The sequence below is a fragment of the Aquarana catesbeiana genome, linkage group LG02, assembly GCF_042186555.1.
Source record: "Aquarana catesbeiana isolate 2022-GZ linkage group LG02, ASM4218655v1, whole genome shotgun sequence".
Taxonomy (NCBI): Eukaryota; Metazoa; Chordata; class Amphibia; order Anura; family Ranidae; genus Aquarana; species Aquarana catesbeiana.
Window position 1 is genome coordinate 641,221,190 of NC_133325.1, and position 26,225 is coordinate 641,247,414.

General features: G+C 42.6%; 1 protein-coding gene across 7 annotated transcripts in view; it reads right to left on the reverse strand.

Annotated features, from left to right (window-relative positions):
* CDKL5 (cyclin dependent kinase like 5) overlaps nt 1–26,225 on the reverse strand; it is a 571,173-nt gene that overhangs the window by 134,082 nt on the left and 410,866 nt on the right. For all 7 annotated transcript variants that reach the window (XM_073616451.1, XM_073616450.1, XM_073616452.1 and 4 more), the window contains 2 exons: nt 14,844–14,903; nt 2,102–2,192 (listed from right to left, as the gene is read on the reverse strand). In XM_073616451.1, the coding sequence (XP_073472552.1) occupies nt 2,102–2,192; nt 14,844–14,903 (151 nt within the window). The remainder of the gene's footprint in view (nt 1–2,101; nt 2,193–14,843; nt 14,904–26,225) is intronic.

A 26,225-nucleotide genomic window follows, 5' to 3' on the forward strand; every position in this document is an offset into this window, starting at 1 on the left:
ATTAACTGTTTCCTGGGTTCACCTACCTTGAAAAAAGGCAATTTAAACATTGGAAGCCCTGCTTTTACTATTTAAAACGGAAATCCATTGCCAACTTATTTTTTTTGGTTTGAAAAAGAAAAGGAAAGGTCTAAACGTCAGGTTTTTATTGCTAAAGGTGTTTCCCCAGCAGGATGATTTCCTTTCACTTCCTGTTCCAGAGACATAACGGAAGGTGAAAGGATATGTCTCCTGTCATTTGCAAGCTGTCACCATAACAGTTTTCCCCATTGGAAGATTTCTCCTCCTCACCTCCTATTATGTACAGTAGACATCTCTTAACATTTTGCATTATGCTTTGCCTTCTCTCCCACTGACAAAAGTCAGCACTAATAATGAGGGTAGATTTCCCAAATCAGGATACAGAGAGGAAAAAAAAAAAAGACATACAGTGGGTGTAACCCTTCCCTGCTCTAACAAAAAGAAGAGTCATTTGGGGTTATACTTTAGGCATCCTCTACTAAAGAATATTCTTTCCTATGATGTGCTGTGCATGTAAAGATGGGGGCTTGCTCTAAACTTCCCTCTTCCACAGCTAAGATATCTGAGCAGAAGTAATACAAAACCTTCCTTTTTCCAATAGTTGGTCGTATATCTTGGACATTAGAGCCATGGTCGATCCACTATGCTATTATGACAGGAGATTCAAATGAGAGATTTCCTTTCTACCTTACTTGTAAAAAGGTCATCAAACCTGAACAGCGCTGCATAAACAAAATGTGAAACCACTGTCAAAAAGTATTATACAGGGCTTTTCTTGGTAGCGTCACTACAGGCAGTATTACATCAATCACTGTGCTAATTTCTTGTTACCTGTGCTGCCAATGATAATATATAGTAGCACAGGCAGAAGAAGGGGATACAGGTCAGTTGCTGCAGTCTATTACAGAAGGACGTGACACAAGGGTCAACTAGTAATATCTCATTTAAAGGTGTTCTATGGTCACAGCATACACTTTAATTTTTAACATCAGCATTGTTATAGCAACGCAAACAATAGTTCTATTTGACAATCCAATGTAAGCTTACTTGAAAAACAATTTTTCATGTTGTGAGTACTGCTTGTCTGCTGGCTATCTCTTTCCACAACCTTTTGGATTCCCTATGTTGCAGCATTTCCTCTGCAGTTTACTTTCAACTTCTAAGGACTATGTATCCCCATGGGTGCTCAACTCGTGGCCCTCCAGCTGTTGTTGAACTACAAGTCTCATGATGCATTGCAAGGCTTACAGTTATAAGCATGACTACCAAAGTCTGAGGCATGATGGGACTTGTAGTTCCGCAACAGATGGAGGGCCACAGGTTAAGCAGCCATGCATGGTACCTTACCACCCACAAGCAGTGATTCCTGTACTGACACCACCTCCTGAATTTCCTTCTCTCAGCACCTCTGTAGTTCAGAAGGCAGGCTCTGTGAAATGTGTGACACAGCAGTGCCTAACCAAAGAACATTGTATTACTTGTCAAAGAATTCAGGGAAGTAAATGTAAATCTTCACAAGTAAGTTAACAAAATTCAAGATTATTCAGATTAATATAATTAGGCTAAAAAAAATTGGTATTCTATGTGGAAATGAATATATGATTTTAAATGTCACCCATAGATATGCTTTACAGTGCACTTGTCTCCACGTTTGGTATTTCTGCTGTGTAGACCAGTACTATAGTGTGTGGATCGGACAGTGTGACAATGTAATATCAGAGACATTTTTGAAGTTTTTCAGTCAACAGGAAGAGAAAGAAAGCAAAACTTTAAATCGAATGTGCTCATAGTGTGGACTCCCAGAATCACAGTGTGTGGTCTCTAATCTCACAAGACATTCCAGATGTTCTTCTGGCTTCAAAAAAACACCTTTCAATGAAGATAGGCTAATAACAAATGAGAAGGAGTCCCAGAAAACATCAAATTAATATCCAAACCACTATGTGGAGCAGATCTGCTCCACACTTTGTACACAGCTAGCCTGTCTATTGTTGGGTATACCTAAGAATGATAAGTTGTGCACACAGATATGTACCTGCCATGTATGAAACATATTTACACAAGTCATTTCACTACTCACCCCAGAAGCAGCTCAGGTGAACGATACCACCGCGTGGCCACATACTCTGTGTAATTTGCATTGCTGCCTTCAGATAAATTCCGGGCAAAACCTGATAATATAAAACATCACATTTTTTTGTTTTTGATTTCTCTATTTATTACAGGTACTTATATAGCACCAACAATTTATGCAGAGCTTTACATGCATTGTACATTCAGATTTGTTTCTGCCCTCAAACAGCTAAATCTTTGCTCCCTATTTCACAGACATACCTACACATACCAAGGTCAATTTAGACAGGAGCCAATAAAAGCAGATATTCACCAATAAATCGAAAGTGACTCCTGTCCATCCCTCTTCTGCTTTGCTACATGTATAGCAGCTTTTTTATTTTACCCTTTTTTCAGGAATAGGGTTTGGTCCTGCCTCCAATACATGTCATTCACGTAGGCGAATGTCCGTGTACTTTTCCCACTGTGCCTCCCCGGAAATGGACATCACGTATCTCAGGAGCCTTACGGTTTCATTCACAAAGGTACAGAGGAGGAAGGTAGGTGTGCCTAGTGGTGCCTCATCTGGAGGCCCACCCGCTGAACTAAGCCCAGTAGGCCTCTCAATGATGACAGGAACAACATGGCCGGGCGAGACAGAGTTGAGGCAGGGAATGAGAGGATCTCAGCGGGACAATGCTGGATCCACTGGATGTATCCGAAGTATCAGAAACATGCAGATCCCACCTCCCAGTAAGCAGGGGTAAAAGGAAAACAAACGGTGGTGGGAGGGTGATCAGCTTTAACATATCAGCATGTATTTGGAATGTGGGAGAAAACCCCAGTACACGAATAAAACCATGAAGCACAGGCAGAACATGCAAACTTCATGCTGTGACCTGGTTGGTAGTTGAGCTGATGACTCTAGTGCTGCAGTTTACTAATAACTCTATAGATATGTATCTCAAACATGAGATATCCTCATTAAGGTTAAAGCCAGACCTGCAAAAGATTAGAGATCATGTTTTTGGCCAGAGTTTACCAGTGGCTGGCTCGCTTTGGAGGACACATGCAGGCAGCGAAACACTCACCTGCTTGCATGTGTCGCTCTTTTGCTGAATAAGCTAGTCATCTCTCTTTTGCCCATGAGTTACAGTTTCACACATTTTTGGCAGCAAAGGAAGGATGCTTCACTGCTGAATCTGGATAGTTAATGTTCTTGCATGTCTTGCGCTCCTGTAGCTCATTCTCGCTTGTAACAGTATCATAAAGTAGGATATTAGTTTAAGGCAGAAAGGAACATACGTTTCGGATGAGTTTTTTTTAAACAAGATAATAACAAATAGTACCGAGAAAAATGTACAGTAGTAGTAAAGCTCGTCAGTACACATGATACACTATAATAGTATGGGTGGAACTGGACACTGCAAACAGAACTTGGGAAACTTTTCTCAGTGTGGTTAAGCAACAATCCCAGATTTCTCCAGCAGGTGGCACTGTAATTGAAATCTAAGATTACTTTTTCTGGGTTCAGTAAATTTTAGAAGCTTATTAAGGGTATCCACTTCATAATATTTCTCAGTAATGAAAGAGACAGAAACTGGATTTCCTTTTAAAATGGAAATACTATTTTTAACAATCTGAGTGCTGTTGTACAGGAGCTTAGAGGAGGCTGATATAAAGACAAATTAAAGGTAAACCCACAAACAACATTTTTGCATATTGCAGCTTACCAGTAGTAAGATGTGGTGGCTTTGTTAGTTTCCTTTTTAAAACAATTTTTTACTTTATTTTCACCTGGTGATCCTGCCAGTAACACACTTCCTGTCCTAGGGTGGCAATGCTTACTCACTCTACTGTATCAATGAAGGAGCACTGTTGTCACCCTAGTCTAATCTCCTGATTTTGTACACCTACCACTCTCTTCATGTCCATTACATAGGGAAGAGGGGTAGTACAGTTCACAGAAGACAGCTTGGAAAGCATTAATTGAGATTTCAATTCAGTGCACAGGATGCTACAAGGACACTGGATTTCTATCAGGATCAAAAGGTATTTTTCTGTACTTTCAGAGAATGGTTTAGCCTATAAAATTTGAACTAAGTGTAAGGTAAGCTGTAATATATTTGTTTTATGTTCATGGCTTTTAATATTCTTTAAGGTACTTACACTAGCTGCATTTAAAATATATCTACATTTTTTTAATGAATACACTACTGAATTAATTGGTGCTTTTTATGTCTGTCTGGAGTTCAGCATTAATATCTAGAAAATCGATTTGCTCTAAAAATTCAATCTCAGTTTAATGGGACTTTCCAGACTGTTCTAGGCAGCATGCCAAATCAAAGACTATCAAGATCACCATGCCAAATAAGAAGAAATTGATACAGTGCTTGTCAAAGGGATCTGATATATTAGAAGATTTAAAACGATAAATGAAAGTGAAAGCTGGTACAAAATTTAAAACCAAAGATGAGAATTATAAGACTTTATAAATGTGTACTACAACTGCTGTAAATATCAAGCAAAGCGTGCCCGTTTCTTAAACGGCTAATTAACAATGTTGTGCCTTGTTTAATTGTATCATTAGTTATGCTCACATACAAGGGAATTCATAAAGAGTATCTACGACAATCTTTAGAATTCCATCATGCCTCTGTTAAACAATTGTCGGCGTGGGCGTCAGATTCATGTACAGTGGGGTAAAAAATTATTTGATCCCCTGCAGATTTTGTAAGTTTGCCCACTTACAAAGAAATGAAGGGTCTATAATTTTTATCATAGGTGTATTTTAAATGATAGAGACAGAATATCAACCAAAATTCCAGAAAAAAACACATGATACAAATGTTATAAACTAGGTTGCAGTTCAGTGAGTAAAATAAATGTTTGATCCCCAAGCAAAACATACTTGCTGCAGAAACCCTTGTTGGCAAGCACAGAGGTAAGACGTTTTTTGAAGTTAGTGACCAGGTTTGAACACATCTCAAGAGGGATTTTGGTCCACTCTTCTTTACAGATCTTCTCTAAATCCTTAAGGTTTCTTGGCTGTCGCTTGGCAACTCAAAGTTTCAGCTCCCTCCATAACTGTTCTATAGGATTAAGGTCTGGAGACTGACTAGGCCACTCCATGACCTTAAAGTATAACTAAAGGCAAAACTTTTTTGTTAGTTTTGGATAGAGTTGAGGTGGATTAGAACACCTGTCAGTTTTTATTGCTGTCTGTGCCCCTGTTAAAGGGATTCACTCTCTCTTTTTGTCCTGTTTACCATTATCATTGAAAGTGAAAATAAAAGAAAACCCCAAATTTTGGGTTGTCCTCCAAAAAGTAATAGAGGGGAAATCTGACAGGGGTCATAGCCCTTCTTTGCTCTATCCAAAATGAAAAAAAAAGTTTTGCCTATAGTTCTACTTTAATGTGCTTTTTCTTGAGCCACTCCTTAGTTGCCTTGGCAGTATGTTTAGGGTCATTGTCATGCTGAAAGACCCATCTATGACCCATCTTCAGTGTTCGGCTGAGGGAAGAAGGTTCTCCTCTAAGATTTTACAATACATGGCCCCGTCCATTGGCCCCTCAATGCAGCAAAGTTGGTCTGTATCTTTAGCAGAGAAACAGCCCCAAAGCATGTTTTCACTTCCGTGCTTGACTGTAGGGATGGTGTTCTTAGGGTCATAGTCAGCAACACGGCAAGTTGAGTTAATGTCAAAGAGCCCAATTATGGCCTCACCTGACCACAGCACTTTAGGGTACAGGCCGACTTTGCCGCATTGAGGGGCCAATGGACGGGGCCATGTATTGTAAAATCATGGATGAGAACCCTCTGACCTCAGCCACAACACTGAAGGTGGGTCTTTCAGCATGACAATGACCTAAAACATACCACCAAGGAAACAAAGGAGTGGCTCAAGAAGAAGCACATTAGGGTCACGGAGTGGCTGTCAGTCTTCAGACATTAATCCTATAGAAAATTTATGGAGGGAGCTGAAACTTCGAGTTGCTAAGCGAAAGCCAAGAAACCTTAAGGATTTAGAGAAAATCTGTAAAGAAGAGTGGACCAAAATCCCTCCTGAGATGTGTGCAAACCTGGTAACCAACTACAAGAAATGTTTTACCTCTGTGCTTGCCAACAAGGGTTTCTCCACCAAGTACTATAGTGTGAAATGGTTAGGGATCAAATACTTATTTTACTCACTGAACTTCAACTTAATGTATAGCATTTGCTTTATATGTTTTTTTTTTTCTGTATTTTTCGTGGATAATCTGTCTCTATTATTTAAAATACCTCTGAAAATATGGACCCTTCATTTCTTTGTAAGTGGGCAAACTTACAAAGTCTGCAGGGGAAATAATAATTTTAATTATTAATTATTAATTAATTTTAATTTTACCCCACTGTACCTGTTGTAAACAGGCACATGAATTTGTGGCATGCGTGAGGAAGCGCACAGAGACTGGTGTGTTCAAACGGACAAGCCCTCATACAGCTGGTCTTAATTATCTCCCATTTTGTTATCTACAAACTGTAGGTCTTCATTTATTTTTTGGCACAGTAATAGCATCTTGCTTACATATTAGTAGCAGTGGCGCCATTTGGAACTACCTGAATTTTCCCTGCACCTTCAGTAAAGCTACCGAAAAGGGTGGCAGGTCATTTTGAATTTGGCACAGGATCTTTTAAAGGACCATACCACAAAATTATAGGAAATGCTTTATTCGTGTTGATAGTTCTTAGAGTACTTTCATGCAGTCTTTTTCAACTTTTTTAACATGGAAATAACCATGAAACAAATTTGTGTTCCCAGGGAACCCCCGCTGGGAGAACACAGTGATTAATACTAGCGGCTATAGCCTCTGGCAATAATCACATTCTAAAAATCTGACATGCTGGTTGTATCCAAGTCGATCGATGGATCAACTTAAGTACAATCAGCCTGCCCATACATGGTTCGAATGGTCGATCCCTGCTGAACTGGCTGAAATTCGAACCGTCTATGGCCGGCTTTAGTCTAGGTATGGATCCTAAAAGGTCCTAAAAGCAGCTGCCAACATAAATGGTGTTCCCACACAGTGCTAATAATGTAATGAATAATGTGGCGCTTACTCAAATATATCTATAAATGATGATGTGTCACCAAAGATAATATAAATGTGCAACTAATGCAGCGTACACACGACCGGACTTTCTGGGAAACTAGGTCCGACGGTCTTCCTGCCGGACTTCCGGCGGACTTCTGACGCAGTTTCTGAACGGACGGACTTGCCTACAGACGACCGGACTTTCCGGCAGACTAGGTCCACTGGTCTTCCCGACGGACTTTCGACGGAGTTACGGCGGACTTTCCGAATGAACGGACTTGCCCACACATGGACAAGTCCGTTCATTTTGAACGTGACTCGGGTACGATGGGACTAGAAAAGGAAGTCAATCTCGCCACTTTCATTGGCGAGATTGACACCTTGCGAGCCCCATCGCAGGGCATACCAGGCCCTTAGGTCTGATATGGATTTTCAGGGGAACCCCCTACACCGACTGTGACGTTTTAAGGGGGCGTGGTCACCGGGTGATGTTGACCACGCCCCCTTAAAACGTCACAGTCCCAGCATGCCCAGAGACTGTGACGTCTTAAGGGGGCGGGGTCACCGCCTATATAAGTCAGTGCGGAGCGCTCAGAGAGAATTACAGCCAGAGAGAGCGTCGTGTCAACATCAGAAGAAGAGAAGAGGGAAGAAGACAAGAAGGCAGAAGTCTGGGCCACCGCTAGCAAAAGAGCGGCAGAAGATAGCGGAGGAGCCGGCAGAAGAACCGGACACCGGTAGAAGAGGTCGAACACCTGGGAGAAGAGGCCGGAGAGAGCGGAGAAGAACCGGACGCCGGGAGAAGAGGCCGGAGAGACCCCTGAAGTCGGAAGAAGACCCCCGAAGTCGGAAGAAGACCCCTGGAGCTGTCTAATAAATTACTTTTAAAACCTGTGTACTTTGTTTTTTTATTGACACTTTTTCCCTAGGTAAATGGGTAGGGGTACCATGTACCCCATACTCATTCACATAGGGTGGGGGGCCGGGATCTGATGCCCCCTTATTAAAGGGGTCTCCCGGATTCCGATAAGCCCCCCGCCTGCAGACCCCGACAACCAACAGCCAGGGTTGTCGGGAAGAGGCCCATGTCCTCATCAACATGGGGACAAGGTGCTTTGGGGTGGGGGGGCCGCAGGGCGCCCCCTTCCCCCAAAGCACCCACCCTCCCATGTTGAGGGCATGCGGCCTGGTACGGCTCAGGAGGAGGGGGGCGCTCGCTCGTCCCCACCCCCTTTCCTGACCGGCCGGACTGCGTGCTCGGATAGGGGTCTGGTATGGATTTTGAGGGGACCCCACGCCTTTTTTTGGCGTAGGGGGTTCCCCTTAAAATCCATACCAGACCTAAGGGCCTGGTATGCCCCGCGCTCGCCGCAATAGGAAAATTTGTTTTTCCTATTGCAGCGAGCGCGAGATGCAGTACCCTGCCCTTGCGTCGTATCTGGTCCGTCAAACCAGCATACAGATGAACGAGTTTAAATCTGAAGTCCGTCGGATTTCCGACCGAAACGGTCCATCGGAAGTCCGATGAGCCCACACACGGATTGTCCGCTGGATTCAGTCCGTCAGACCAGTCCGGCTGGAAAGTCCGCCCGTGTGTACGCGGCATAAATAAATACAATAAGGATAATCCTTCATAAAGTGCAATAATCCAAAATGACAAATGATGACGATCAAGTGAAATTACAATAATAAAATACAATAAACTTTCCTTCATACGTAATAAAGTGCAAGAATTCCAAAGTGACAATACAGTGAATCAATGTGATGAACTTGCCTATTAGTCCATAATAAATAAAGTGCTTTTGCAGAAAGAAAAAAAATCCAATTTGTCCAGATGCTTCCACCATCTGTAGTATGCCAGTGGTTTACCCTAGCCCCTCACCTTGGACAGAGACCCCTACAGGTAAAGTCAAGCCTCTGTATATATGTGGCTCCAGGTTCCACAGTGATGCAATCCTTTTTCCAGGGACACCCAGCCAGATAGATGACAAACGGCGTGCACTGGTGATGTAAATTCCTTTACAGGTTCTTCCTTCCCATCATATGCAGTTTACATGCAACAAAGAGAGGTATCCATGGTGTAGTATTCAAATATAATTTCAACAATGTAGTAACTTACAGTTCCTTTGTTTGTGAAACTGAACAGCTCTATTTTAAACTGTAAGTTACTACATTGATGGGTAAAGACAGCCCTTTGCATGGGTGTACAGATAGGTATGCCTGTGTGAATGAGGCCTGATTGTATTTTTTTTCTTTTTTTACAGAAAATGCAGTCCAAATATACTTACAGTGCCCCGAAATAGGCATTCTTTTGTGAGGCTTAAATGCTTAGTTCAGGTTTACCAAAAAACTGCCTATGCAGATAAGGGATGTCTGTAGATAAAAACAAACTATACAGCTTTGACCAATATTGAATAAGGCCCTTGCTATTGGTGTAGGCTAGTTACTAACCTCATGAAAACTAAGAACATTGCTAAGAGAGGTCCAGCTGTTACTTCACCATCACAGGAGTGAGCTCTTTCTCTGATTCACGTGCTTTCTGTTCCCTGATACAGTATCTCTGAGCTCGGAGTCTGAGAGCTTACGCCTGTGATGGTGAAGATCAACAGTAATAGCTGGGCCTGACTTAGCAACATCCAGGGAGTTTTCCAGTTAGGCTTCAGACTTCATGAGGTATGTAAATGGCCTACACCCATATCAAGGGCATTATTCAACTTTAGTCAAAGCTGGACAGTTTTTTTCTCTCCTTTGGTGCAGTAGCTCTGGGCTCAGTGTTTGCTCACTCCTGTGATGGTGGAGGTGAGCAGTAATGACTAGGTCTCCCTTAGCAATGTTCTGGGAATATTCCAGTCAGGCTTCAGGAGGTATTTAAATGGCCTACACCTAAAGCAAGGGCATTATTCAACTTTAGTTAAAACTGCACAGTTTGTTTTTATCAGATGCTCCTTATCTGCATAGACAGTTTTTGGTAAAGGTGAACTAGCCCTTTAGGTTCTACTTTAGCTTTAGGAACAGAAGTAGAAATTCCCTAAAGCAGACTCTTTAATCCACTTCCTGCCCATGCTATAGCCGAAAGACGGCTACAGTGGAGGCTTAATTTGTCGGGAGGGCATACATGGACATCCTCGCGTCATCGCGCTGCCCCTGCGCCCCCTGTGGCGCGCGGGCGACGCGCTATGTGATTACAGACTCCTTCGGGCTCAGCTGATCACAGATCGGGGTAAAGGGCTAATCACAGTAGCCCTTTACAACGTCATCACCTGTGTCCAATGACAGCTGATCACTGAAGTAAGCACAAGCCAGTTATCGTTTTTTCTGTCTTCACAGCGAGAGGACAGAAAAGGGAAGCCGATGACTGGCTTGTGTTAAAGGGACATCCTGATTATCAGTGCAGTCCCTAAAGTGCCCATCAGTGCTGCCAATCAGTGCCCACCAGTGTTGCCAATCAGTCCCCACCAGTGCTGCCAAGCAGTGCCTCCTCATCAGTGCCACCTACCAGTGCTTATCAGTGTCGCCTACCAGTGCCCTTCAGTGCTGCCTATCATCAGAGCCCATCAGTGATACCTATCAGTGCCCATCAGTGCCAGCTCATCAGTGCCTTCTCATCAGTGCCGCCTCATCAGTGCCCATCAGTGAAGCCTCATCAGCGCACATCAGTGAAGGAGAAAAATTACCTGTTTGCAAAGTTTTAAAACAAACTATAAAAAATGTATTTTTTTTCAAAATTTTCAGTCTTTTTTTTTCTTTTGTTTAGCAAAAAATAAAAACCCAGTGGTGATTAAATACCACCAAAAGAAAGCTCTATTGTGGGGGAAAAAAATATAAAAATGTCTTTGGGTACAGTGTTGCATGACCGGGCAATTGTCATTCAAAATGTGACAGCGTTGAAAATTGGCCAGGGCAGGAAGGGGGTAAAAGTGCCGGGTAGGCAAGTGGTTAAACAATCCTTAGTGCATTACAAAGTATTTGTGTGCTCTGAATGTACATGCCTGTTTGATGTGTGAGTAGTTTGTCTGTTTTCTGTCTGAGCTGAGTTGTATGTATTTTCTTTGTTATATAATTATGTGTATGTGTGCGTGCCTGCCCTGACACTGTGTGTGTGTCTGCCCTTATAATGTATGTGTGTGTTTGTACTGACACTGTGTGTGTGCCTAACACTGTGTGTTTGTGTGTACCCCGACACTGTGTGTATATACCATATGCCTCTTCTGACAATGTGGTGTCTTCCCTGATTGTCTTTGTTTTGTGTGTGTCTGCCCCAACACCGTGTGTGTTTCTGTGTATGCTCTGACATATTACACGTGGAAGTTGGAATACATGACGAGCGAAGTTTGCATAAGTAGACAACTTATTCACAACACATTATAAAGAAAATCAAAATTCTGCTACTTGGAATAGGGGAACCCTAAGCAGAAATAATTACAGTGGCTGGAAACCACAAACTGCAGTTAAATGTTGGCTGATTCCCACTTGCTGGATCACTTTACTGACTTTCCAATAAACTGAAATGTTTTTGCCATCTGAATTCTGGGCTGATTGTGTACACAGTTATAGTAAAATGCAAATATACCATCAACAGTCAGGTGTATCATTTTCTTAACATGTGACTAGAGGATCAGTGAGCGTGGTTTTCTTTTTCATTAATACCATCTATAAAAATCTAAAATCCATCCATAAAATGAACCAATAGTTTGCTCCTGCTAGGCAAAGTAACAGGTCTGCTTTGCAGAAGGCACATTAAACAACTTTTACTCACGTCAACCACGCTGAGAAAAATCATAACTTACAAAAGGCTAGTCATGCTCCCCTGGCTCCAATGTAACAACATCCAATACACCTGCTCAGTAACCCAGCATTGCACTGTGGTAATGCAGAGGTTGTGTTACATGTTCTTCCATACCCATAAGCAGCAGGTAAGTTCTAAGAGCTCTGGTGGAATATTGCAATGGTGCAAGTGTGCAGGGAAGGTGAGCAACGGCTGCTTACAGTGCTCTATTCACAACACAATGTGGTGCAGGAAAGCCACATTCTGTGTGCATTTCCCATATCGTGTTCAAAACGCACTGCATTCTGTCTATATTAAAGAGGAGTTCCACCCAAAAGTGGATTCTCCGCTTATTTGCTCCCCCCCTCACATTTGCCACCTTTCAGGGAGAAGGTGGGAGGGGGGCCTGTTTTTGACAGGTCCCTGTCCTCACTTCCAGGAGACGGCACCACAGTGCCGGCCCTCTGAAGTTTGGCCCCCCTCTACCTTCCTCTGCCGCCAGGCCAATTAGATGCATGCGCAGTAGGGAACCGGCTGTGAAGCCAAAAGGCTTCACTGCCGGTATCCCTTGGTGGAGATGGCCGATCCGAAAAGTGGCTGGGTGCCGACATTGCGGGCTCCCTGGACAGGTAATTGTCCATATATTAAAATAAAGCAGCTACAGTATTTGTAGCTGCTAACTTTTGATTTTTTTTTAACCCTAGGCGGAACTCCTCTTTAAGTTAAAGACAACACAAACACAGGTTGCATACGCATTGTGTATGCCCGCATGTGATACGATGTGATGTGGCTGCAGTGAGTTTCCAAAAGTAGTGCCTGCACTACTTTAGTTGCAGTGCGGTGCCATTTCAGCTCATTCAAAATGAATGGGCTGAAATCCCACTGCACAGAACTGCATGTGAATCGCACAGGAACGCACAGCACATTCCTCTGCAATTCCTGGTGTGAACCGGCCCTTTGTTTTTTTGCCTAGGTCAAAGTACAGGTTAACTTGTGTAATCTTGCTAATGTAATGACTATTCTGCAAACCTTTGTGTGGTTGTAAGCATGGAAGTACTTTGCATATAACCATGTAATTGCATGGATGTTTAAGATAGTCATTGAAAAGATTGAGATGAGCATTTAATGAGCTTTGGCTGTATAATTTCCAGGGTTGTATTTAGAGGCAATGCTGCCCCTTATGAAAATATAAGGTCAGTTTGCATCAGTTCCACTCATATTTCTACTAGCTATGACATGATAATTATTATAAAAAAATAAAATAACAGTCTGTATTAAGAGAAATCTAATTCCCATCATACAGACAGTGCAGTCCACCATTCAAACCAGAGAAAGTAGCAATACTTAAAACCCAACTTCAGTATATTACCAAGTCTTATTCCCACCTCACGCAAGCGGGTATGGAAAAAAAACCTACACAAATGCTCATTTTACTTACCTGAAGCCATAGTCACAGGATGATCACTCTCTCTTCTTCTATTTACTTCCTCTGGACCTTATTTGGGTGTACACTTCCGGGTGTACACTTATACGGGTGTACACTATGTGGACACTTCCTATGGAAGAAGGCAACACTTCCAGCACCTGGGACCACTCTCATAGGCCCCAGTGAAAGGAGAACTCACAGGGGCGTGAGGGGACTAGTGCCCAAGAAAACAAGGAGCAGGAAAAATGATCTCCAGGGCAGGATATTCCCTTTACTCATAAAGGAAACTGTGACTTTGGTCATATACACTGCAGATGGCTTAGGTTTTTGAAATCAAGCCTCAGGAGTAAGGTAATTGGTGCACAATGCACTATTTAAGTTTCAAGCTACAAAGTAGTCCCTCCAGCCCCTTCTCCGATAACTATGGTGCTGGATTTGTAGCTACAAGTATTCAGAGAAGACCAGGCAAAGCAAAGTAAACACATTGGTAGATTATACAGCAAGCTAACTCTTAGGGAAGAGTATGGGAAGCAGCTATGGGGTCACCACTGCTACCCCATAGGCTGGATGCTTGCAGTGTTTGCTAACACTGATCATCTCTGCCCCATTCCTTCTACTTTCACCTGAATGCAAATATTCAGGCAAGACAAACCTGTTTAAAGGGTTGGTTCATCTTTACTAAAAAACTGCCTATGCAGATAAGGGGCGTCTGTAGATAAATACAAACTGCAGTTTTGACTAAAGTTGAATAATGCCCTTGCTATAGGTGTGGGCCATTTATGTACCTCCTGAAACCTGACTGGAATGGTCCCAGGACATAGCTAAGAGAGGCCTAGTTGTTATTGCTCACTTTCACCATCACAGGACTGAGCAAACACTGAGCTCAGAGCTGATGCATCAGGGGAGAGAAAGCATGACAAGGGACATGAAGCAGAGAAAGAGCTCACTCCTGTGATGGTAAAGATGAGCAGCAACAGCTAGGCCTCTATTAGCTACACCCTAGACACTTCCTGTATTCCAGTCAGGCTTCAGGTGGCCATGTAAATGGCCTACACCTATAGCAGGGAAATTATTCAACTTAAGTCAGAGCTGCAAGTTTGTTTTAATCTATAGACACCCCTTATCTGCACAGGCAGTTTTTTTTTGTAAAGGTGATCTAATCCATTAAGGACCCTGTGGTGCTTGGGGATGGTTGGATTAAGTATGCCATGTTTATAGCTCTGGGGTACCCTTACTGCTGCCCTAGGCACTAACTTACAAGTGCCCAATGGTACATTTTTACAGTAATCAAAAAGTGTAGTTCTACTTATTATGTATCGTTTTCTTCTTTTAAAAAAAAAGCCTCATCTTTTAGTGGTCCTTTCAACGTGTTGAATTCTGGCATACAAACTAATCTACTGAGATAAAACAGAATTGGCGAATTATTTATTGCAAGCATTAAAGAGTTTTCGGCTTGCAGCAAAATATGAAAAATGATAATTTTTCTTACCAAAATAACTTACCAAAATCACAGAGCTTTAAGACATCATTGTAGCTAATTAGGAGGTTTTCAGGTTTAATATCTAAAAAAAGGGAAACGTGATAGTTCAGAAGTCACATAGTTACGTACATATGCATTTACAAACAGGCAAACCTAGTTATTAACAGCTTAGCAGCTGCATGAGTAATACTACAAAAAAAAAAATACTTATACAGACAAAATGATTCCACTTTGTTATTCAGTCCTTGATGTTTGGGTGTATGAACATATTACGCTGATGTGAGATAACTATTGGCACAACATTCCCTAATGAGCATGAAGAATATCCCCGACTAATTTAAGTGGACTATTGAAATAAATAGCATATGCCAAGTGCAGCAGAAAAACTGCACAAACATATGCTCAAAAAATCAATTATATATTTATATAATAAAGCTAATGGCTGTTACTTTATTCTATCCCCTTGGCTAATTCCTTGTGCTGAAAATTCATTTATGGGTCAAACAATGTGGGAAGAAGCCAGCTAAGAAGTGTCCAAGGCCTCCTTTTTACTCATGTGATATCAGCTCCATCTTCAATGCATGGAAGATCTTGTAAAAAAAAAAAAAGATCCACCCATTCGCATTAGTATGGAGATGAAATGGCTGACAGGGGGATCTATAAAGCAGTTAAGCTGTTGTGTGTCGGGTATGTGATAGAAATATATTTAAAAATGAATTCCAGGTATGGATAGTTTTACATAGTTCCATTGATCCAGCTTGGATCAATGGAACTATGTAACTAACAATGGAACTATGCAACTAACAATGGAACTATGCATATACCCCACTTTGTCAATCCCAGTGGAAGCTGGAAATCATTCTGGTAGGCACTGCTACTACAGTGATCTCCACTAGCTTCTGGGTCCTGTGCCGAGTGGCTGCCCTGCTGCTTACTGAACACAGGACGTCACTCGCTTGATACGGGCATCATATAGAGAACACTGCATTTTCTCAATGAATGCAAAGTGTTTTTTGATTGAAAGAGATGGAGATCGTGAATTCACCACAGCCCCCTCTACCTCGGACAATCAGAGAACACTTTGCTTTCATTGAAGAATGCAAAGAGTCCTCTGAATGGCTCCCATGCCTAGCGAATGACGCCCTGTGATCACTAAGCAGCAGGACAGCTTGGCATGGACCATGGAAGCTAGTGGAGATTCCTATAGAAGTGTATCTACTACAGTGATTTCCAGTTTTCAGGGGGATAGGCCAGGTATGTTATATGCATAGTTACATTGGTCCAAGCTGGCCCAACGTAACTAAAAATACATGAAATTCACCTTTAAATGTCTTAACAAAATCGGCACACTTAATATGGTTTTGGCATCAGAAGCCTAGTTAAACAGGAACAGCAGTCTCCTCACATAATTTGTAATAAAAACATCTTTGCAATTCTGAAGCTTCCCTCCAACCACTTTGCACATTATTTTATGTATACTGTGATTCTGTACTTGCCAAATATGCTGCAGAAATCTCCCTCCACCAAGTCTGGCTGCAGCCATTTTAACTGTGGGCAGCTGAAGCTGCTGTCTGTTCACTTCCTGGATTTACACAGAGGCACACCCCCAGCTCTGCAGCTGTCATTGGCCCCCTTATGACTCATCCCCCCTCCCTTCCTGACAAACTCTCACAAGAGTGAGAGAGAGAACTGTGCATGATGTCATGAGCCTAGGCTAATGACCAGACAAGACACAGAAAGTGAGCTGTATAAAAAAAGGTTTTACTATCCAAAGTCAAAACAGCAAGGGCAGAAGATTTAATAGATGGAAAGTAGAAAAAAATGACTGAAGTTCCGCTTTAAGTAAAACCGCATATTTTATCAGCAATTTCAGTTCAAGGAGTTAATGAGAAAAGGAAACTGCACTTTTTTCAATGATACTACTAAACAAGATGTCAAATACTCCTATGTACATCTGTTCATATGAACATATTTATGCAAGTACCGGCATATATCCGCATACAGCCTTACACATCCATTGATTTCTATGGGCCTGTGGCTCTTGGGCAGAGAAATAAGCCTGAATTTTATGTTCTACAGCCCCAGGTACCCGTGTGCATTAGGCCTAATGTTATCTTAGTAAAGAATGAATAAAAGCATGATCCCAGAATGAGTTCAAGAGATTTTCTTTCCAAAGTATAAAGCAGCGTTTTGGCTGCAAAAGACCTAAATTGGGCCAAACACTGCCTTAATACTTGATATTGTTTCTTGAAACTGAAGTTAAAGGTTTTTTTCTTTTTTTTCTGTACCATTTTTCGGTGGCCATACATGCTTCGACTTTATTTATCTAATCAATGCAGAATTCGATCAAAACCATCAAATCTATAAACAATGACATAACCATAACTTCTTTTCCAATTGATTTAGACACAATTTTGATCAGATTAAATTCACCAAGGCAGAATCAACTGTTTTGCATCAATCAGCAGCACTGAGATACTTTGTTCATGAATATAATCGTATTTCGTTTAATCAGGTTACATGTTAGAAGCAAATATACAATTTGAAAACTTATGTTTGTAAATTGTGATTCAATATTAGCTATCGATCAATATCCACTTACTCTTGTAAGGCATATCAAATGAATGGTTTGTTAACTATGGATCAATCATTCCTATCGGAAGAGATCAACTGAAAAATAAATCATTGAATCATTTATCGAAGCGTGGATAATTACCATTAGTCAATTTACCTATCCATATATTTGCCAGCTGAACTGATGTTCAATTTCATTAAGCTGTCCCATCAATTAGGAAACTTATAAGGTTATGACTGTGTTCAAGATATAAAAAACACATCCAATATAGAGAATATTGCTGCACTTTGATGTTTTTAGTAATGGATGTTTAAAGCATGACCATTGTACAGTTTCGCTTACAAACTGGCATTATGAATTGCAGGCAGTCATGATTTGTCCCTCCCCTTCTGTACCTCACTATTGGTTAACAACTAAGGCAGGCCATAGATGATTTGATTTTCTTTCCTGCAACCACGAGTTGCAGGGAAGAAAATTGTTCGATTCCCCCATCAACACAGACAGTGTTGACGGGAGAATCCCTCCAGCGGTGCTACTGTGTTCTCCCGGAGGGGGATTGGATGAACATGGGGAGCCCTCCCTGACAGGAGAACACAGAGATTATTGCTAGAGGATATAGCCACTGCCAATAACTGCATGTAAAAATCTGACATGTTGGTTGTACCCAAGCCAATCGATGGATCGACATGGGTAAATCAGCATGACCATAGATGGTTAGAATCTTGGCCGGTCACTGCTGAACCAGCCAAGATTTGAACCATCTATGGCCAGCTTTAGATAGGTGCTGACTACTAGGTGACAGGAGGGGTTGGGCCCATACAGTAAGACAGTATTAGCAAAATAAATTGCTCAAGGTTTTGGAGCTCCCAGGATGGATGAAGGGTAATGAAAAGTACATCCTGCAACCTCAAGCAGCCTGCATTCAACTGTAACATCCTCCATGAGCTCCTGAACCCCTCTTTTTCCCGTTCACTTCCATTTGTTTAGAACAAGCAGAAGGTTCTTTTTTTTATTTAAGAATACATAGGGGTTGATTTATTAAAACTGGAGCAGGCAGAATCTGGTGCAGCTATGCATGGTAGCCAATCAGCTTCTAACTTCAACCTGTTCAATTAAAGTGTTACTAAACCCAGGACCCTGCCATTCACTATATCTGGTCTCCCACAGTACACAGAACATAGAAATGCAATAGTTTTAGTAAATATAAACTGCTAAATACCTTTTCTCATCAGTAGTATATAGCAGTCTTATGACTTCTATCAGTGTCTGGGTAAAGCTTGTATGAGGAGTTTTCATTCTCTCCTGATTGTCCTATGAGGCTGCATGACCCCTGACTTTCTGTTTGCACAGCGCTGATTGGCCCTGTACTGATCACATGCACCCTCCCCCCCAAAAAACGCTGTAGCAATACACATCAAACTGAGCATGTGCAGAGTGCCTCCTAGGGCTCTGTATTATCAGCAGATTGGGTATAGTAAAAGAAGGGGATGATCAGAGAAGACAGGATAAAACAGCCTTTTTCACAATGCAGAGGATTAACCCCTTACGTTCCACAGTGAGTATAACAAGCATGCTTTACTGCAGGGGTCATCAACCTACAGCCGGGCCGCAGGTGCAGGCGGCCGGCATGAGACACCTGTGCGGGCGGGCGGGAGGCATGAAAGAGCCAGGTGGCTGGCATGAGAGAGCTGGGTGGATGGAAGAAGCAGACAAGCAGAGATGACATCATCTCTCTCCGCCCCCACATCACCGCTCTTCTGCCCTCACAGCTGGTGTTCTGTCAGCCTCAGTGTCGGAGGTGCGGCGGGGAGCAGAGAGATTACATCATCTCTCGCTGCCTGCCCCACATCACCGCTCTCCTGTGGCTTCTAGCTGTGAGAAAACTGAGCATAGAGCTCTCCTTGTTCAGCGGTGCCAACTCTCCTCCTCCGGCAGCTAATCACTAAGGGCCAAGGGCGGAGCCAGAGAGTGAAGGTCGAAGGAGTCCCGGATCCTCCCTCTACAGGGTGAGACCGGCTGCAGCATGAGGAGGGAGACACCCTGCTACATCCAGAGGGGCAATCCCACAGAGATGTGATGTCATCAGTGACAGGTGAGCTGTGTTTGGGAGTACAGGTGGGGTGTGCTGGGACTTGTAGTTCACCCCCTCAGCTGTCTGCCTGACATACCACAAGGGGCGCCCCACTCACAGTGCTTGCTGGATGTCTGTCAGTGATCACCCTGAAAATGCTGAGTGCCTGGCTGTCCCTGGGGTTTGATCCTCCGTGCCTGGGAACAGCGTGTAGCCAGTGACGGCACAGCTTCAGATATACATAGGGGGGTTCAGACCAGCATGGCATCCAGGCACCTGGCATTTTCAGAATGAGCAATGACAACCTCCATATTCCTCTCCATTCTACAGCCAGAACCGCTGCTGGTATTCTGAATAGGGTGAGGCGAAGGCGCATTCGGAACCCACCACAGCACAGAGGCCTGCCTCTGTGCTAAAAGGACCAGTGCTGCCACCAATGCAGTGATGGCAGGCAGCGTGGCAAGTGACATTCCACATTTGGTGACAGGCAATGTGGCAGGCAGTGTGACAAGTGACATTCTGCATCTGGTGGAAGGTGAAGTGGCAAGTGACACGCTCAGGGCTCCCACTGATTCTGCATTATGGTGACTATTTCATTTATCACTACAATGTAATAATAAAAATAATGCGCTTCAATCACCCTGACACCATATCAAGCACAGTGCCGTGATGACTGAAGAGCTAACACCAGCCATTGCCCGCAAAATATCGTTTACCCCCCGCGTGAAACCCCCCTCCCCCCGGGTCCTTGGCACAATTTTCTTGGTGCCCTGGTGCCAAAAAGGTTGGGGACCGCTGCTTTACTGCATATACAGACTGATTTTACTGTTCTGGGTTTAGTAACACTTTAAGCTTTCACAAAAAAAAAAAAAAAATGGTAACGGATTGGTTTCTATGCACAGCTGCACCAGATTTTGCACTCTCCAGTTTTAGTAAATCAATCACCCCATAGAGTACTTCAGTGGATTTCTTTTTAAACCAGAGTTTAGTGTCACTTTAACCTGTAGTACCAAAATACCATAAAATACACAAACTATTTCCCCTGATCTTTACTTACAATCAATCTGTTGGAAATAAAAAAGGTTAGTAGCAGTATTTCTTATGTTTATATTAAGTGGAATAAAGAATGTTTTGAAATGCAATAAAATGTGCACGAGCCTCAAAAATAAGACGGTATCCTGCCCCCTAAAGGCACAACTGAGGAAGCCCCATCAATGAGCTACAACAGCTAAAAGTTTCATTCTTTGAAAAACCATTGTTCATTGTAAGCAGAAACCGCAAACATCTAACATCCCATTTGCTATTGTTTCTGCGTAGTAACAAAGTACCGTTGTTTTCAATTCTCATTAGCTCAGAATGACATATGGTCTCCACATCCCTTGAAGCCTCAGCTTTGACAGAGATTACTTGGGATTCTTTTGTCACTGTTTGTCAGTGTTCATACATATTTCCTTTGTTCCACAAAGCCCCCGTTAAATATAAAGTAAAAACATTTCTTAGGAAACCTGGATTGAGCCTACCACAATTCATGTTTTAAAGGGCTAATGTCAACTATCCAAACATAGGGTGCATGCATCAATTGTGTTGGTTAAACCAACACACAGAGAGCCACAAAAATGTAACTAGTCACAAATTAGGAAACTGACCTCCAAATTATGTTTAATCAGAACGCCATGCGTACATGCAAGCTTGTGTGGATTACAGATACCATTGGGACCAGCCGTATCTCAGCTGTGGGTTGATTGGATGCTAGTCTGAAACACTAAATACTGTAGATCAGGAGGTGCCTACAGACATAAGGGGCAATTCACAAAAATGCTTTAAAGCACAACTCCAGACACACTTTTTTAAATATCAGTTGTGCATTCAAGAGTTACCTCTCATGCCTGATCACTGGTCTGCCTTTCAAAATCACTATTTGTCTTGATGCCAGACACTCTAAAGCCTCGTACACACGATTGGACTTTACAACGGGAAATGTTCGATGACAGGCTGTTCGTGGTAAATCCGACCATGTGTATGCTCCATCGGACAATTGTTGTTGGACTTCGCACTGACAAATGTTGGATATCAGGTTTTCAAATTTTCCGTGGACAAATGTGTATTGTCGGATTTTCCAAGTGTGTGTACACAAGTCCGTTGGACCAAAGTCCAAACACGCATGCTCGGAAGCAAAGGATGAGCCAGAAGCGGACGGTCTGTAAACTAGCGTTATTAATGGAGAAGTAACATTCGTGACATGGCAAATTATGAAATCTCCAAATGCAGCGCACATTCTCTTCATCTTTAATGGGATAATAATGAAGCTGCTTTGCTGGTGATACTGATGGAGTTATTGCAAACAAATTTTCAAAGGCTTTTTTTTTCTAGTGATATCAAGAATAATATTATTATGCTTTTTTTTTTTTTTATTTGAACAAAATGTGCCTGGAGTTCTGGAGAATTTTAGCTCCACCTTAAAGCTGAACTTCAAACAGATATAGAAACACACATGAATTAATCTCTTTAACCATTAATACATGGCTTGTTTACACCATGTCCAGTGACCTGCATTTTTCTGCACTGGATAAATGCAAGTCACTACAAGGGCACATAGAAAACAATGGTTTTCTAAGTGCCTCGGTCGAACTATAATGTTGTGTACAAGGTGCAGTACATTGCCTTAAAATTCAACAAGTATCCATTTTAAAGTGGTTTAAAGCCTAAACATTTTTTAAATTAAAGTGACACTAAAGGTTCGATTCTTTTTTTTTTTTTTAAATAACAAACATATCATACTTACCTCCACTGTGCAGCTCGTTTTGCACAGAGTGGCCCTGAACATCCTCTTCTGGGGTCCCTCGGCAGCTGTCACGGCTCCTCCCCACATCAGATAACCCCCTGGAAGAAGCACTCTCCCGGGGGCTACCTTGCAGGCGTGCTCTCGAGTCCAGCATTCGGCGTCCATAGAGGCCGAATGCAGGACTCGGCTCCACCCCCCGGCGCCCGCATCATTCGATTTGATTGACAGCAGCGGGAGCCAATGGCTGCGCTGCTATCAATCTATCCAATCAAGAGCCGAGGACCCAGGGCAGAGAGGCAGCATGTCCCCTTGGGTCAAGTTCTAAGGCTAAGGTAAGTAAAAAGGGGGGGGGCGGTCACTGCCAGATGTTTTTTCACCTTAATGCATAGGATGCATTAAGGTGAAAAAACACGTAGGTTTACAACCCCTTTAATGCATTCCTTGCATTAAGGTAACAAATGTTTAGGCATTAGTATTTCCCCTTACTTTTACTTTCCTGAGCCCTCATTCGATCCAGTGCCGACTGCAGCTTTTCTCTCCCTTCACTTCCTGGTCTCACAGGCTTTGCTGTCAATCAGTCCCACTGTCTGTGTCTATAGATGGGGGGCACTCACTAGGGGGGCACTTGCTGGACAGCAGCCAGAAGCTCCAGCAGGGGACCCGAGAAGAGGAGGTTTGGGGCCACTGCACAGAGGAGGTAAGTATAAACTTAAAAACATTTACAGTTACTTTAATGTAACACAAAGCACATTAACGCATATAAATGCAACACAATGCATCTGCAGGGGTAAAAAAGAAAATAAGGACATTGGAAAAACTCACATACCTTGACAAAATATTTTATTAGCTATGCTCTTTTTTAACTTCACAATGTACCAAAACAATGTGGTCCCATGATGTCGGACAAACCCCATCATGTGCCAATCTGCAATGTACACTGGCTGCACATGACCATGCTCACCTAGCAGTAAATAATAGGTCCAGGGATCTTGCAGAATATCTTAGCTTTTGGGGCAACAGGACTGAAAAATGCTCATAAATGGATGAACATTAAGATGCATGCCAATAAAATACTGTACATGTAAGTGGTCATTATTGCATTTTTTGTGTTTTGCAGTGCATTTTTATGTCCAGCATGGTGTAAAAGGACCCTTGATGGATTTGTTAATGCAAACAGTATAAGTAGCTACATTTAACATGGTTGCAAAAGGGAACAGAAGAAGCAAAGGCAAAGCATCTTGTCCAATCAGAGATGGTCTTGTATTCACTGAAAAAGAACAGGGTGTTCTGTGATTGGCAGTGGGGCAGAGCGAGCAACCCACTGTGGGCAATATTCAGTGGTGCAATTGGTCCGAACAAGACCCGGAAGATAGTGGCGATCATTAGCGCCAGCTATTACTCTTTTCAAATGAAAAAAAAAATTTGCCTTTAGTTCTACTTGAAATGACCCCCCCCCAAAAAAAATAAGGGAATTTAATTATTCAGAATACCATAAGTCCCTGTCCTAGCAGGTAAATATTGAGTCAGCCCATACACATATAGTTAAACTTTCATTTGAACACTTGCATGGAAAATCTGAAAAATCATTAGTCAGAACATCCTTTCTTGCCATCAGTTAGTCAACTCATTTTGATCGAAAGCCCTTAAAATTTCATCTGGACCTGCTGTTTGAATGGAATTCCAGATGTATTAAAACAGGTTTCTTTACAATATGTATGATCTTTCCTAAAGGAAAACCACATTCACATCTAGAAGGCCTTTTGTTCGAGAAACATTTTCTATTCTGCTCCTTTGAATTTTCTTGTCACTATGGTTGAAAATGAACATTGATTTGACCTCACTAACCACTAGGCAATCGAACGAGCACTCCAAAAAAGATTTTTTTTTACGAAAATGAAATATGATGGAGTGAAGTCAAGGAATCTAGATTGGTGTTTGCATCTCAAAGAAGCCTTGAATCTGGGGGTTCCAAAACACTGGAAAGAAAAACAAATCTGGACTACAGACATCTTCAGGCATCTGCTAAGTAGGCCAGAAGTTCAGCTAATTATTTTTATTCATGTTTGCTTTAACTTAAAGATTTTGTACAAATGGGTAATTGACTTTTGGGGAACTGGACTAGAGGCATGCAAAAGAAAGCAACCAACACTGTCAGTTTTCTGTCCATTCTCCCATAAGACCCCTTTCACACTGAGGCAGTTTTCAAGCATTTTAGAGCTAGGAAAGGTGCCTGTAAAGCGTCTAAAAATGCCTCCCATTCATTGCAATGGTTTCACACTGGGGCAGTGCACTTGCGGGACATTAGAAAAAAAGTCCTGAAAGCAACATCTTTGGGGAGCTTTCAGGACTGAATGAATGGGCAGAGCTTCCGAAGAGCCTGAAAAGCACTTCGGAAGTGCCACAACACAGGAGTTTTTAACACCTTCTTTGGGGTTAAAAGTACCCCGCTAGCGGCTGAAAATCGGCGCAAAAGCGCAGATTTAACATCGGTGAAGCGCTGCTAAAACGGGCAGCGCTTTACCACTAACGGCGGACGCTTTCAGTGTGAAAGCAGCCTGAAAGAAAGCCAAATAGTGCTGAATACATCCAGATGTTTAAAAGTTGAGTTGGAAAAGTGGGGGACCACTTAGTCACTGACAATTTAGGATTAAGGGCTCTGACTAGATTTGTGAAAATGGAAAACTTTGAAAAAATGTTGGTAGAGAGCAATTATTTTAAAATGATTATTATTTGCAGAAAAATGTAATTGTATTGTTTAAGTATGTCAAAAAACATTTTCCTGACAGGCTCCATGGCAGCATACGTGTGGGTAGGCTCCGCCTCCATAACTACCCAATAGGACCCCCTCTCCCATAAATCTTTGCTCTAGGCTGCTATCCATGTTCCTTTTTTGTCCTCCTCCGTAGGACCAGGTGTTGGTTCTCCTACCTGAAGATAAACCTCCCTACGATCGATGATGCCGAGTGCCAAAGATTCCTCCGATAGGCCCTGACTGTTAAGCAGGGTATGGAGTGTATAGCAGAGTAGCGCTGAAGATTGGATCGGTTCATCTATGTGCGCACGGTCTGTTTGCCTAATGTTTCAGGCGACCATTATCTGCTGCCAAGTTCGGTGTGTGTGTGTATATAGGTGGAGGGGTAAGTTTTTACAGTCATTCACATATGGCAGCAGCGTTTATGTGTTTTCATACCTCTGTGTGTTTTTTTCTGCTTCCTGGTGTCCTAGATTGGCGCTGACGCTCTCTGCGCTCCAGCAGCCGCTCTCTCTGTGACTTCCGGGTACCGGCGTGCGCTCTGCGCATGCGCGGACCCAATACGAAGTCGAGGCTTGGTTCGCGCATGCGCGCGAGCGTCTCGCGTCTGAAGTCGCGGGCGCCACTTTTAGAAGCTATGGAAAGCTTTCAGAGCCCTGGGAATGATCGTGGGGAATACGGCGACTTCCCGGGGCTACTATCTTGGCGGTTCAAGGTAAGACAATCTCTATTGTCTGGGGAGGGAGGTCTGTTGTCAGTCAGCTGAATCTGTGAATCTGTCTCTGCAGCTTCCTATTGTATTGACACTATGGACTCCTCACTGCCCCCTAGTGGCCAGCCCGCTTGTAGCAGGTATGTTTGCAGTTTTGCTTTTCTGCCTGTACAAGGATTGAGAGTAGAATTTTAGGACACCAGTTGATTTCTTTCGCTATCTTCTCTGTGTTTCTTTCCTCACAGCCCTACTAGGTCTGATCCACACCGTAGTTCCCATAAAGGAAGTGGATCATCAAAATCACACCACCGGCAATCTTCCTCCAGGTCTAGCCATCATAAATCTCCTTCCAGATCTGAACAGCGCAATAAAAATCCTTCTCACCCCCCTTCATCTCACGCTAGAGAGAGTTCAGGAAAATCATGCTGGGGATGCAGGATGCCTGTTCCAACAGACAAATCTCTCTGTGATCACTGCTTCTCTAAAGCTGCAGATGAGAGGGATGGTGCAGA